General features: G+C 39.2%; 2 protein-coding genes across 2 annotated transcripts; one reads left to right on the top strand and one right to left on the bottom strand.

The window, feature by feature from the left end:
- The first annotated feature begins 1,918 nt into the window (after positions 1-1,918).
- LOC130034271 (protein LLP homolog) lies at positions 1,919-2,407 on the top strand. The gene has a single exon (XM_056125830.1). It carries the CDS (start codon positions 1,919-1,921, stop codon positions 2,234-2,236), a length of 318 nt encoding a protein of 105 aa, XP_055981805.1. The 3' UTR covers positions 2,237-2,407.
- Positions 2,408-11,786: 9,379 nt separating this feature from the next.
- On the bottom strand, positions 11,787-14,606 carry LOC130034101 (melanoma antigen preferentially expressed in tumors-like). The gene is made up of 3 exons (XM_056125677.1): positions 14,317-14,606; positions 13,272-13,556; positions 11,787-12,300 (listed from the first exon to the last, which is right to left on the bottom strand). The coding sequence occupies exons 1-3, from the start codon at positions 14,604-14,606 to the stop codon at positions 11,787-11,789; spliced, it is 1,089 nt and encodes a 362-aa protein (XP_055981652.1).
- Between the last annotated feature and the right edge of the window lie 226 nt (positions 14,607-14,832).

Here is a 14,832-nt window from a genome sequence, read left to right as displayed (position 1 = left end):
TTCCTTTGTTCCAGTACCATGCTGTTTTAATTATTACTGCCTTGTAGTAGAGTTTGAAGTTAGGGAGGTTGATGCCTCCCATTTTCTTTTTCCCAAGAATTGCTTTAGCTATTCGTGGGGGCTTATTGTTCCATATAAATTTTAGGAGTGTTTGCTCCACTTCTTTGAAGAATGTCATGGGTATCCTAATAGGGATTGCGTTGAATTTATACAGTGCTTTGGGAAGTATTGCCATTTTGACAATGTTAGTTCTCCTGATCCATGAACAGGGGATATTTTTCCATTTCCTCGAATCCTCTTTTATTTCCTTAAGTAGCGTTTTGTAGTTTTCTTTGTACAGGTCCTTTACTTCCTTATTTAAGGTGATTCCTAGGTACTTGATTTTCTGGGGCACAATTGTGAATGGGATTGTTTTCTTGATGTCACTTTCTTCTCTTTCACTATTTGCTTATAGGAAAGCCATGGACTTTTGGGTATTGATTTTATAGCCTGCAACTTTATACAAGCCTATTGTTTCTAGAAGTTTCTTGGTAGAGGTTTTAGGATTTTCTAAGTATAGTATCATATTATCTGCGAATAGTGAGAGCTTGATTTCTTCCTTTCCTACCTGGATGCCCCTAATATCTTTTTCTTGCCTAATCGATACTGCAAGTACTTCCAGTACTATATTGAACAGCAGTGGAGAGAGTGGACATCCTTGTCTTGTCCCTGATCTTAGAGGGAAGGCTCTCAGTTTTTCGCCATTGAGGACGATGCTTGCTGTAGGCTTGTGGTAGATGGCTTTAACTGTATTGAGAAATGTCCCCTCTATCCTCATTTTGGCTAGGGTTTTCATCATAAATGGGTGCTGGATCTTGTCAAATGCTTTCTCTGCATCTATTGATATGATCATATGATTTTTATCTTTTCTTTTCTTGATATGACATACCTAACTTTTAGTTGTTTAATTTCCTGGTAAACTTGGCCCCAAGTTGTTAGGGTTCAGCCAAAGGCACAGTGGCAATTTGGGGGTATCAGGAAGTCTGAAGGTACCATCAGGCTGCTGATGAACTGGCCCCACAGGTACAGGTTGACCCCCACTTCTGAGTAATTTTTACCACTGCCTTCCTACCTTGAGGCTTTATTTCCTGACCCAGCAGAAAGGAGTTACATTGCTAGCAATCCAAACCAGAAAAAATGCTTAGATATTGGAGATATCTATCTATCTATCTATCTATCTATCTATCTATCTATCTATCTATATCTGGGAGCAAGCTCCTTCATAGACAGGAGGATTAAGAAAGTTGCTTAGGTGAATCTGTGGCTAGATGAAAGTATGATCAAGCCCAGCACACATAACCTAGCACGTGAAACTGCCTTCCCCTAGGTCTACTGCTAAGTTTCTACTGCTAAGAATCTGCGATCTTCAGATTCTTAAGCAACAAAAGCATACCCCATAGCTCAGGTCCTGCTGTGAAAGATCTGGCAAAGCTTGGAAGATTGAGACCTCTCCCCCACTTTATTGGAAATCCTGCAGTTCCTTTTCCAGAGTAATTCTGTCAATACCAAAAGTAGCAGACTTCCAGGCTGAACCTAGAAGAAAAGTCTATTGAGTTCAAAGAATGGTTAGATCATGAGAGGGAATAGAAAGAAATTTCATACTTCTCACCCGAGACAGTAATTGAAGGGGGATAACCCTTACAGATGGACACTCACACCCCTCCTACTACCATCTCTATCCCATACACTGGGTCCTGTAAAACAAATGGCCATTCAGCCATGAGCTTCAGTGCTTCCTAGTGGGAAAATGAAGAAAATGCCAAAAAGGTTCAATCCAATGACAGAAGGGATGAAAAAGAAATAGCCTTAGAAATCAATTTTAACTTCTGTGGCGTGAGTGGCGTGTGGTCAGAGTTTGTGAGTTTCTCTTCGATTAAATATGGCTAAGAGCTTGTGGAGTAAGTGGAAAAGGAAAATGCGGGCTGAAAAAGAAAAAAAGAATGCCCCAAAGGAACTCAGCAGACTTAAATTTATTCTTAATGTAGACACCGATGTTATAACGAAAGATGTTCAAGGGAGAGCAACCGTGGTGGAACTCCAAAGTTGCCACAAGATTGAATGTGCAGTAAAAGATGAAAAAGATGGCATGAAAATGGAGACTAACATTAAGAGAAATAAGAAGAGTCTTCTAGACCAGCATGGACAGTATCCTATCTGGATGAACCAGAGGCCGAGGAAAAGACTGAAGGCAAAGTGAGAGAAAAAGAAAGGCAAAAGCAGAGCAAAACCAGCAAAAGCAGCTAAGGGTTTGGCCTGGTAGCCTCTTAAAGTATTGAAAAATATTATATAGACAGTTTTTTGATAAATGTGTACACTGATTTCAACCTCTACCAAATGAAAACTCTGGTTTTAACTTGACCTTTTTCTTCAGTTCACAATTTTCCACTTTTTAAAAACTTGAATAAAATATTTTCTTTGGTTATGAAATCTATATTGATATTGTAGATGCTGTCCAATATATAAGGATTATCAGTCATCAAAATTCTATCCTGTATTAGTGTGACTTTTTTAATTCTTAGTACAGATAAAACATATCATACCAACAGATTTGAGCTAACTAAAATTTTAAAACTTAGTTTTAAAATGGCTGGAGTGATAGCACAGCAGTAGGGGGTTTGCCTTGTGCGGGGCCGGCTCAGTCGAGTCCGGTTCAATTCCTCCACCCCTCTCGGACTAACGAGCTAACGAGAGTATCAATCTAACGAGAGTATCTCGCTTGCACAGCAAAGCCTGGCAAGCTACCCACGACGTATTCAATATGCCAAAACACACTAACAACAGCTCTCACAACGGAGACATTACTGGGCCCGCTCGAGCAAATCGATGAACAACGGGAGGACAGTGCTACAGTTTTAAAATATAAAAATATTTTTTTCTGGGTCAGAAAGTACAGTAAGTAGGGTGCTTGCCTTACTCTCAGCTGACCTGGGTTCAATCCCATGTGCCCCAGATAGTCCCCCAAACCTGCCAGGAGTGATCCTTGAGCATAGTGTGGCACAAAAAATTCTTGGCTCTTGGAGCTGAAGAGTACGAATTTTAAGTGTGTCTGTGACCTGCTTTGAATTCTAGCGTCACGTATGATGGTCCCCTTACTACCCAGCACTGTCAGGTATGTCTCCCTCCCCCACTCTGGATCTTGTAAGTAGTAATATTTTGGAGCTTTGATGTCCTCTAGTTCAAAATAAAAGATGTTTTATGTATGGTATTTGAAGAGATTTTCTTTAATAAACTTTTAAGGTTTCCAATAGCAGAAAATACCAAATTCTTTAATGTATGTTTTTATTGTAAATTTGTAGATATTACATTTACATGTACAAATCCATGTGCTTTATTCTGAAGGATTAATTTATGTTCACCATTTTGTTGTGTTTGCTAATATATTATGTTTGCTAATACATTTTCCAGAAATGTATCTCATTTATATCCCAAAGAATCATATGAATATATGTTCCTCAGATATAAATTTTCTAGACATCAGGTGGCAAAATAGCTTTATGAACATGTAATTTGGGGAAATACTATTTACTAAAATTCTCAAAAAAATATTATCTTAGTATGTTCTTAGAGAGTTCTGGAATAAAGAAACCCATTTAACTAACTTCAACTCTTTGAAACCAGAACAGAATGTCGCAAATTTCTATTAGAAATCCTACTATAATAAAATTTTTTTTGTTAAAAATAGAAATCAACCTTATTTTCACAGAATTCTAACAGTAAATTATACTAATATCAGTATTATGTAAACAATGAAATGCACACTGACACAGTAAAATATTATTGAAATCATAAAAAATGCAAGAATAGGAGACTTTTTCACTGGAAATATTAAAGCTAAAAATATGACAGACATCTAGTGAAATGGCACAACAGATAACACTGACATGAAAATCTCCCCCACCAATGTACAACCAGAATCCAATGACGTGTCTCTTTCTCACCACCTGCTTCGGTGGACTTGGGCCCCTCCGCCTCCCAGGGCGGCCCAAAAGGGCCAAGCCGGTTGGTGATCAGTTGTCCTTTATTCCATTCTCCCACGCCCCTGTTCCAGTCTCACTGAGCTCCCCATTCTAGTCTCACACTGCCCCTCATTCCCATTTCCTCCTGTCTCTCCCGCTCATTTCTCTGTGCTACCTCTCTCAGCCTTGCTCTCTCGTATCTCCACATGCCAGTTCCTGCATTCTTCCCCTACATTCTTCTCTCTCTGTCCTCCTTGCATGTATCTCATTTAATTGTTTTTTGGTTGATTGACATCTAGGTTCTGTTTTCGCTTTAAATAATACTTTAATATAACATAATGGGAGACTAATACCCAAGGATAGTAGAGATAGGGCCAGGAGGATCACTCCATGGCTTGGAAATCAGCCTCAAATGAGGGGGGAATAAGGCAGCTGAGATCGAGAAGGAACCACCAAGTAAATGATGCTTGGAGGGCTCGCTCAGGATGGGAGATACATGCTGACAGGAGACAATGGACCGAACATGATAACCACTTAGTACCTGTATTGCAAACCATAACACCCCAAAGGAGAGAAAGTCAAAGAGAATGTGCCTGCCACAGAGGTAGGGAGGGGTGAAGGGGGGAAAGGGGGCTTGCAGGATGGATAGTGGGAACATTGGTGATGGAGAATGGGCACTGGTGGAGGGATGGGTACTCAATTATTGTACAACTGGAACATAATCACGAAAGTTTGTAAGTCTGTAACTGTACCTCATGGTGATTCATTAAAAATAAAAGAAATCTTTAAAAAAAGAGAGAATAACAGTAATTGAAGGCTGTAATTGCAGCTCAGTGGTAGAGCACTTGTCTTGAATGTGTGAGGCCCTAGGTTCAATCCCTGTCTTTGGAAAAATCTCTTTTTCTCTCTTTTGGTTGGGGAGAGAGGCTGAAGATTGAGTTAACTCATCAATGACCTATGAGTTAATCAATAATGTTTATGTGATGAAGCTTCATATAAACCCAAATGGAGACTGGGGAGATAGCTCCAAGTATATGATTTGTTTCCTGGAGGCATGTTTAAGATCCCTGGTATCTCATGGTTCCCCAAGCACTACCAAGAGCCAACATGAAACCAGAGTAGGGAAGGAGTCAACTTTTAATGTGACCCCACCAAAATAGCCCACCAAAATGGGGCCAGCAAAGGGTTAATGGAACTGCTTTATATACAGGAGACTTCGGTTCACTCTCCTACCATGGTTCCTTGACTACCACTAGGAGTAGTCTCAGATGTGCCACAAAGGCCAAACACTCAGATACAATGTTCAGAGTGTTAATAAATGTAGATTTGGGAATGGTGTCCCCAGACAGGATGTGAAAGTGCCAAATGCTTCTCCTAGACCATGGACTATTCATCTCTTCTGTCTTGATGTTTATTTGTATTCTTTATTATATTTTGTGGGGGAGGGCACATGGCATTGCTCAGGGCTTACTACTGGCTCTGCACTCATGTATTATTCATGGAGTTGTTCAGGGGACCATATGGGATGCTAGGAATTGAACCTTGGTTGACCACTTACAAGACAAATGCCCTACCCACTATAAAATATCTCCAGTTCTCTTTATTGTATTTTAAATTTATTTTTATATTGTATTTTAATTAAAAATTAAATAAAACCTTTTAGGGCAAATGAGATGGTACACTAGGTAACACACTTGCCTTGCATACTGCTGACCCAAGTTTAATATCCAGCACTTGACAAGGTCCCTGCAACCTTCCAGGCGTAATCTCTGAGTGAACAGCCAGATGTAAACCCTGAGCACTTCTAGGTGTGGAGTAAAATTTTTTAATTATTTAAGAATAGAAATATTATATACCACAAATTAATGCTGTCATTCTGTATCTGTCCCTCTCTTTCTGACTTATTTAACTCAGCATGATACTCTCCACGTCCATTCATTTATAGGCAAATTTCATGACTTCATTTTCCCTGATAGCTGCGTAGTATTCCATTGTGTAGATGTGCCATAGTTTCTTTAACCATTCGTCTGTTCTTGGGCACTCAAGTTGTTTCCAGATTCTGGCTATTGTGAATAGTGCTGCAATGAACATAGGAGTGCAGATGGTGTTTCTGCTGTGTATTTTTGGGCACCCAGGGCATATTTACAGAAATGGTATTGCTGGGTCAAATGGAAACTCAATTTCTAGTTTTTTTGAGAAACGGAGCTAACCACAACTATGTGTGGGGCTGAGAGTAGGTAAGATAGAGAAGAGACCAGTATGACAATAATAGCTGGGAATGATCATGCTGGACAAGATCTCAGGCTTAAAAGTAGGTAAAGGGATATTCTTGATAACTTTTCAGTATCAATATTGCAAACAACAATGCCCAAAAGAAGAGAGAGGAGAGAGAGAAGAAAACTGCCTGCCATAGAGGCAGGTAGGGGGTGTAGCGGGGGGTGATGGGAGGGAACTTGGGGGACACTGGTGCTGGGAAATATACACTGGTGACGGGATGGGTGTTGGAATACTGTATGACTGAAATCCAATCATGAACAGTTTTGTAAGAGCCTACCTCATAGTGATCCAACTAAAGAGTTTAAAAAATAAAATTGAATAAAATAAAATTAAAAAACATTAGAAATATTAATGAAGTTGAATATAAAATAATTTCAGAAATTAGAGATAAAATTATAGGAATGTTTCAAATGGAAGAAGGAAGAAGAGAAACTGGATTCAAGAAAAATAAAGAAAGTTTAATGGAAGTGTTAGATTTCATTAGAAGTGTACACTGAGTTCTGGGACTACCATATCTTAAAGAGAGGGAATGGCAGGTAGAGTCAACATTTAAGCAATGATGAATGTGAACTTCCAATTCCCAAACTCCAGGAATCAGATATAACATCTAATATTCTTAATCCAAACTGATCTAAACCAACGTATATCACTATTAAATTATCAAAAGGAAATAATAAAAATATTGAAAGTTGAATTAATGTGACACGAGAAAGTACCTCTAACAGGTTTTCATCAGACATCTGAACAGAAACAGCTCAGGCTAGAAGACAATATGATGTCACATTTGTAACACTTAAAGATACTGTCATCCACGTAATAATTAGCTCCTTCTGCAAATTTGTAAAACAAATATGATGAAGAGGAAAGGGTCAGGGATACACTACAAATAGGAAGAATCACTGTTTATCTTTCTGCAATCACAGAAAATTTACCCCCCCCAAAGTCTATATTAGTCTATTAGTCTATATGGAAACCAGAATGAAGAAAACTCTCCAACCAAAGACAATAGTATGACAACTAGATGAGTTGAGTCAGAGAGACATCCTAGTCAGCAAAGATAACAGGCTACAGTCATAAAGAGATCTTTATGATGCAAAAATTTACTGTGGGAGACCAAAGCATGATGTTGAGGCAAAAATATGTCACCTCAATCCTCTGTTTCCATACCTAACATTCTGGAATAAGAGGTAACAAATTTCAAGGCATATGTAGTTTCTATCCCCAGCATCCCATATGGTCCCCTGAGCACTGCCAGGAGTGATCCCTGAATGGAGAGCCAGGAGAAAGCCTTGAGCCTTGGCAGGTGCGACCCCCACACCAAGTGAAACAAAACAAGCCAAAAATTGAGCTGGAGACCCCAATTGCCTGGGTCCCGGGGAATAGCACTTGGGCAAGGCTTACAAGGACCCCACGAGGCACAGGAAACAGTCCCTGGGGTGGGACATGGGACCCCCCCCCTTCAGATTGGAGTGCGGAGTTGCCGTTATAATTTTGGGTGAGCTCAGTTTCATCTTTTTATTTGTTTTGGTTTGTTGACCACACCCAGCAGAGCTCACAGGGATGACTCCTAGCGATGTGCTCAGGAATCACTCCTGGTGGGCTCTGGAGACTCAAGGGGGTGTCGGGGATCAAACTTGGGTCAGCTGCATGCAAGGCCAGCGCCCTCCCCGCTGTACTACCTTGCCAGTCTTTCTCTGGCCCTTTTTCTCTGAGGACCTAGCAGCCCTTTGAAGGAAATTCCCACAGTTGGCTGGGCTCCGGGGACCCTGCGGGGTGTCAGGGATTGAACCTGGGTCAGATGCATGCCCTCCTCTCTGTCCTATCTCTCTTCTGCCCCATCTTCTTTTTTTAAATTTTTATTTATTTATCCCGCCCACACAGCAGAGCATGTCAAGCTCCCCGTGGCATATTCAATATGCCAAAAACAGTAACAAGTCTGACATATTCGATATGCCAAAAACAGTAACAAGTCTCACAATGGAGACTTTACTGGTGCCTGCTCAAGCAAATCGATGAACAACGGGAGGACAGTGCTACAGTGCTACGTAGTTTCTATAGTCAATGCCATTTTTTTTGCTTTTTTGGGGGGTCACACCCGGCAATGCATAGGGGTAACTCCTAGCTCTGCACTCAGGAATTATTCCTGGTGGTGCTCGGGGGACCATATGGGATGCTGGCAATCGAACCCAGGTCGGCGGCGTGCAAAGCAAACGTCCTACTCTCTGTGCTATCACTCCGGCTCTCTATAGTCTATGTCTTATCCTTATGTTACACAAACCCTTACCCTTGATGATACCAATACCTACATAAGAAGTGTCCATATCCTTCATGACAAATTTCCAGATCTGTTGCTTGTTATAAATTAAACACTTTTAGAAAAGATATTAAATACATTATGAAGTATTAATTCATTTTGTATTTTTGTCGAGGTTCTGCGTGATAGTTTATCATTTAAAGATATAAACAATGCAATATGATTTGAGAAACATACTTCTTTTTTAAAATTTTTTATTAGTGAAACATCATGAGGTACAGTTGTACACTTATAAATTTTTGTGCTTGTGTTTCAGTTATACAATGATCTAGTACCCATCCCTCCACCCGTGCCCATTATCCACCACTACTAATACCAGTATCTCCCCCCACCCTCCCGTCCCCTCATCCCACCCTGCCTCTGTGGTAGGGCATTCCCTTTTGCACTCTCTCTCCTTTTGGGTGTTGTGGTTTGCAAAAAAAGGAAACATACATCTTGAAGTTCACTCCATCAATGTTTTTGTAAATGAGCATAATGTATTCCCTTATCATTACCTTTTTGATGGCAATATGACTCTATTTCTTGCCACCTTCTTTTCAGGAACAATTCTGCCTTGTTCAAAGGCGTAAAGTATTTAATCCTTGATAGGGGAGAGGCAATTCTCTCCAATTTTCTGCAGCATCTGAAAAAACAGACTTCTCACCTTGAAGGGTTCTTGTCCTTGATAATGACTTACAGTAATTAATTGTTTAATGGGAAGTGATATAACAACTCACTTCTTCATAATGTATGTTTTTTTCTTATGAGTTCCCATGATTAGTCCTCCAAGAGTAACCAAAATGAATTCCTAGATTTATTTCAGCCTATATTTGGGACCCTAACAGACAGATGATTGAAGATGTTGATGTTGAAAACTGAGTCATTTTAAAATGTCTTATGATGTCTGCCAAGATTATTTTAATAATTTCTTCTGACAAGTCACTTGTGCTTTTTTGTATATTTATATATGATATATAATACATATTTTATAAATATGTACCAGTTAATCTTGTGGAAAATTTCTAAATGTATCACTTATACTGTGAATTTCACAGAAACAATATTCTTAATTGTACTATTGTTTAATGCTCTAGTGGTTTTCAACTTTAATGAAGTTTTGATAGGCAAGTCAATGGAAGCCAAACAGGGATAGAATTAGTTGGAATACTTTGGGTGTTCTCACTGGGCACTGGGGCAATGAGTTTGTCCTTAGTTGCTACCTGTCTGAGGTGACATGAGCAGCATGGCCTAGAAAGTAAAAGCCCAGTGAAAGCTTATAAAGAAGGTTTATGAGGGGGACGGAGGAGAAGGGCATAGTATTGGCTGGCTTGCAAATAAAAAAGTTCCTCTAGGTTTATAAGGCCTTCCCGTTGATCGTCGATTTGCTCGAGCGGGCCCAGTAACGTCTCCATTGGAGACTTTGTTGTTACTGTGTTTGGCATATCGAATACTCTTGGTAGCTTGCCCAGTTCTCCGAGAGGGGCAGAGGAATCGGCCATGTTGGCCGCTTGTAAGGCGAATGCCCTACCGCTGTGCTATCGCATTGCTGTAATTAGCAAATCCTGGGAAAAATACTATTTCCAGTGTCAGTGGTTCCCAGGTGTGAAAAAAATCATAAAGAAAAGAAAATAAAAAGTCATGATTAATACACAAAGTAAAAACAACTTCAGCCTGCAGGTAGCTTACGTACCCCTGCTATGTAGTGCAATAGATGTATAATATAAACCGTACAAGAAAGTAAAAATCAAAGTAGAAGATAAAAGGAAAAGGTGATCTAAATTTTTAATTACTTCATTTAGCACAAAATTAAAGTTTGTATATAGACACATAATTTAAACATGAAATCATATTTTAATTTCATGTTTAAATTTAAATTATTGAAGTGCAGTGTATAATTTCAAAATGTAAGCAATATGAACAGATTATCAATTAATATTGCATGACTTATACTGATAAACCTTTCAAATATCCTGTGTTATTTAAAGAAAAAGAACATAAACAAAAATTATGAATGAAGTATTTTACATCTTTTCTAAGTCTGAAATGATGTGTGCAGTTACAAATTTTACATGTTAAGAACAAAATACTAAATTCAATACTAAGTATCAAATGATTTGAAATTTTTGTCTCAGGATTTGAATAACAGTTTTTATCATTTAAAGGTATAAACAATACAGTATGATTTCTTTCCCAAGTCTATGGAAAGCCTTGTTATTATTTCAAAATAAAAACAATATTAACATGTCCTTACTTTGACATTCTACTTTCTAAATCTTCAAAATGAAGCCAGCTTTCATTTCAACAAGGAAAATCTACGCAAGCAAATATTTAGTAAATCTTTGAAACAAAGCTCAATTTCAACATGTAAATGAGATACAAACAAGTTACATTTCTTTTACTGCCTTTGACATGAAGTATATAATTTCAATATGTCATCAATATAGGTAAGTCACCAATAGGTATATCTCATCCCCTGTGTCTTAATAAATTTTGGATAGACTATGTATTTAATACGTCCCATCACTTTTCAGAGTCGCCATATTTTTTTCGAAGTAAATAGATTTTATTTGGAAGGTTTTTGAAGGTGTGGAGTAGGAGAGAGAGAGAGAGAGAGTAAAGTGCTCAGGAGAGAACGCGGGCTTCTTCAAGGACAGAGAGAGCCTCTACACACATCCCAGCATTGGACATGAAAACATGAAAGTAGACATCTCAAGAGGGGCAATGCAAGTCGCCATATTTGAATAGCCTATGGCTAGTGTGTACCATATAGAACGGTGCAATTCAATCAGAAGAGCACAGGGAAAAGATCAAAAGTAATAATATGCAACATGAAGAAAACATGCATGGTATGATAAGAGAGAGAAGGAGCACAGCAAACCTATTTAAATAGGTAAGAAAAAAAAACAACTGAGGAACAACCATTTAAGCCTTGGGCTGAGGGCTGAGCAGTTATCCAAGAGCATAAGAGAGCCAACATAAGTGATCAGAATATGTTTCTTAAACAGTAGAAGTTTCCAAATGCCTCTACATTCCAAATGCCTCTACTTCATTAAAGTTGAAAACTTTGGCTTCAGGAAAATCAAGCAATGGACACTTTAACATACTGACCCTGGTGTGTGTTAATTAAGCAATAGACAAGTGTGAGCCACCTTGGAACATCCCAGGAACAATGTGTTAATGGATGTACATCAGTGTTGAAGAAATTACTTGAACTGGGAATATCACCGAGGAAAAGTAGTCCACTTCATGTCTTCACGCTGTGCCATCTGTAGCATCAAATTCAATTGGGCCTTCACCGCAGCAAGTTTTTCTTGATCCAAACTGCCATTTAAATCCCATTGTTCGTAGCAATCCACAGGAACAGGATAGATCACATATCTCAGCTCCATCAAGGGTGTTAAATGCTGCACAAGGTTCATGAGTACAGGCACAGTAATGGGATTGCAAGCAAAGCTAAAGATACGGAGATGTGAACAGTGACTCAGAGCTGGGAGGATAGAAGAGAGAACAGAATCAGTGATTTGGCAGTTGTTTATCTCCAGATACTGCAGGGTGCTTGAGACATTCTCCAGCAGATTTAGCAAGGGCTCATGAAATTCCCAGACTAACTGGTTGTTACTCAGCTTCAGTAGCTTTAAATGGATGGCCTGAGTGCTCTGGGATAGAGCAATGATATCTCTGTTAGAAAGGTCACAGAAAGTCAGACTCAGCGAATCCAACTGAGGTTGCAGGACTCTGTAGGAAAAAACATAGGAATATTATTACAGAAGAATAAGAGATTGAACCAGAGCAGTGAAGCCCGGTTTATAGCTACCTAAGACCGTAAGACAATTTGTTCATAATTTGCAATATTAATGTTATCAAAAAGAACTTTGACTCTAGACTTTACAGACTTATGACCTTGGGGCAATTATTTTACACCCTGAGACACACACCCTTTTTTGTTTGTTGCTTTTGACCCATACCCAGTAGTGCTCAGGGCTTCCTGCTTGCTCTGCATTCAGGGATCACTTCTAGCATGTTCTGGGTACCACATGGGGTACTGGAATTGAATCTGCTTCAGCCATGTGCAAGGCAAATGCCCTACCCATTGTAGTATCACTCCAAGCCCTGAGAGTCAGACTCTTAACCATCATAATGTATATGAATTTATTATTAATATGTATATAAGGAAGACAGAGTGACTAAAAATTGGATAGAGAACATAGTCATATATTCATATACTTGGTAAATATGGATTTGAGAAAGTATCCAGGTGAGAGTTCCCTTTCACTAGGCCCCAGGTAATGTCTTCATTCAGGATGAATGTCTTTGTACTTTGGGAAACTATAGGAGCAAAATCATCTGAATGTTAACATTGTGGCCAGAGCATGGAGATGTGCATCATAGCTACAGTATAATACATGTCTCCATCTGAATACCTCTGCTCTTTCTCCCCCTGCGCTCTCTATGTAAATTGCAATAGGACAAGAAAAATTTTCCAACAATATAGCTGCATATTTATCACAGTGTCTGTACATGTTTGATTGGCTCGCTGAACAAATGAATGAGCATAGTTTCCTATTCTATCCTTGTTATTCTCCTCGCTACAAGGTGCCTCTCTCTGATATGCAAATTTTAATCCCCAGCAATGCCTAAGATGAGGTAAAAGAAAAAATAGTCTTATGAATATTTAAGCATGGGTTCTTTCCTGCTCCCCCATTTACCTGAGTAGTTTGTGCAGTTGATTGGTGAGACAGAAGAAAGAGAAACTCAGCTCCTCGAGGTTGTCCAGTTTCTTAAGACAGGCAAGAAAAGCTGTGAAGTTTCTCCCCTTAGAAGATCTACGTTCAACATCAGTCAGGCTGAGGCTTTCCAGATGGATCAACTGAGATAAAAGGGTGTTGACATCCCTCAGGTGAGCGTTCTCCAACTCCAGGCGATCAGTGCAGACCAGATCCACAATCTGCAGGCTACTTCGATGCGCAGACAGGTTATCGATTTGCAAATTTCTGCAGCAGAGGTGCAATGACCCAGAGCTCCATTCAATCTTACGAGTAAGAAAAGAAATAAATTGCCTTGTTCTCAATACACAATTGAAGGTAAGGTCCACCAATAATTCCATGGGTTCCCTGGCTGATAGAGACCTAGAATCTGTTGTAACATTGTCATGGCACCTCGCATTAAGCTGTGCTTCTTGTACACTAATAATGGAGTGCTGAGAATAAACACAAGATAGAAAACATACAGGGATTTTGGTCCTGTATGAGCATGTTATTCCATATTCTGGGTCTTGTCTTAAATCAAGGATCCTTAATTTGGAGCCACTGTAATGGAAAAAATAGATGGAATATATGAGAGGCAGCATGATTTATTACAACAAAGCAAGACCAATGATGTAAATTTTCTACTGTTTCTGGTTTTAACTACATATGTCACTTACATGAGTTTTTTTCTGAACAAATTTAAGCATCTTTCAAGGTTTCCCCCATACTTTCTTTGCCTGTGATTCTCCCCAGACTCGATGCGCACACCACCCTTTCAGGCAATCGCATTCAGGAAGTAAACTCAGCCATGTATCTTCAACCAACTTTATTCTATAATCAGCATTGTTAAGACTTTCAGGTACTTAAGGTGACTCCAATTTGCTGGATCAATTGTCTCACAGTTATCCTAAATATGCATCCCTGGTTTCTATCTTGGTATTCTCTTGGCCCAGCATCCAGAATACCCTCCTGCTGTCTCTCAATTTCTCTACTGGATTTGTCTTACCCTGAAGAAGAGTTTTGGTCAGGAGGCAGTTGCAGACCATCTATCATGGCTTCGAAGATGTCATAGTTTGTCTCTTGTGGTTGCAGTGTCCCAATATGTAGACATCGAAAAGGCCAAACTCTCACCATTGCCTTTAGGATCTTCTTCTGTCTGCCCAAGAAGGCAGACTTGAACAGTGGAACGAAGAGATCTATTGGGAGTTCCTCCAGGGCTCTTATAGTTGCAGATTCATTACTGAGCAAACTCTTTATAGCAAGATTCAACAGTGTGTCTACAGCGTTTTGGGCCATCTTTTAAAATTTACTTCAGGGTGATTTATATTTAAAATTCCCGAGAAGACATTTACAAGCTGTCAAAATAGTTAGAAATTAATTATCCTGTAAAAAATATTTGATAAATCATATTGTCACCTCAGGAGACATTTACTAGCAGGACAGAATTAAAAGAGATGTATGTGTCTAAATATATGTATGCACACATAAGTATAAATACATACACATAGATGTATGTTTTGTG

Source organism: Sorex fumeus, unplaced genomic scaffold, assembly GCF_029834395.1.
Source record: "Sorex fumeus unplaced genomic scaffold, SorFum_2.1 ptg000058l, whole genome shotgun sequence".
In the NCBI taxonomy this organism is placed as follows: Eukaryota; Metazoa; Chordata; class Mammalia; order Eulipotyphla; family Soricidae; genus Sorex; species Sorex fumeus.
The sequence above is the reverse complement of the archived record's forward strand: the minus strand, read 5'-3'. Positions and strand labels throughout refer to the sequence as shown.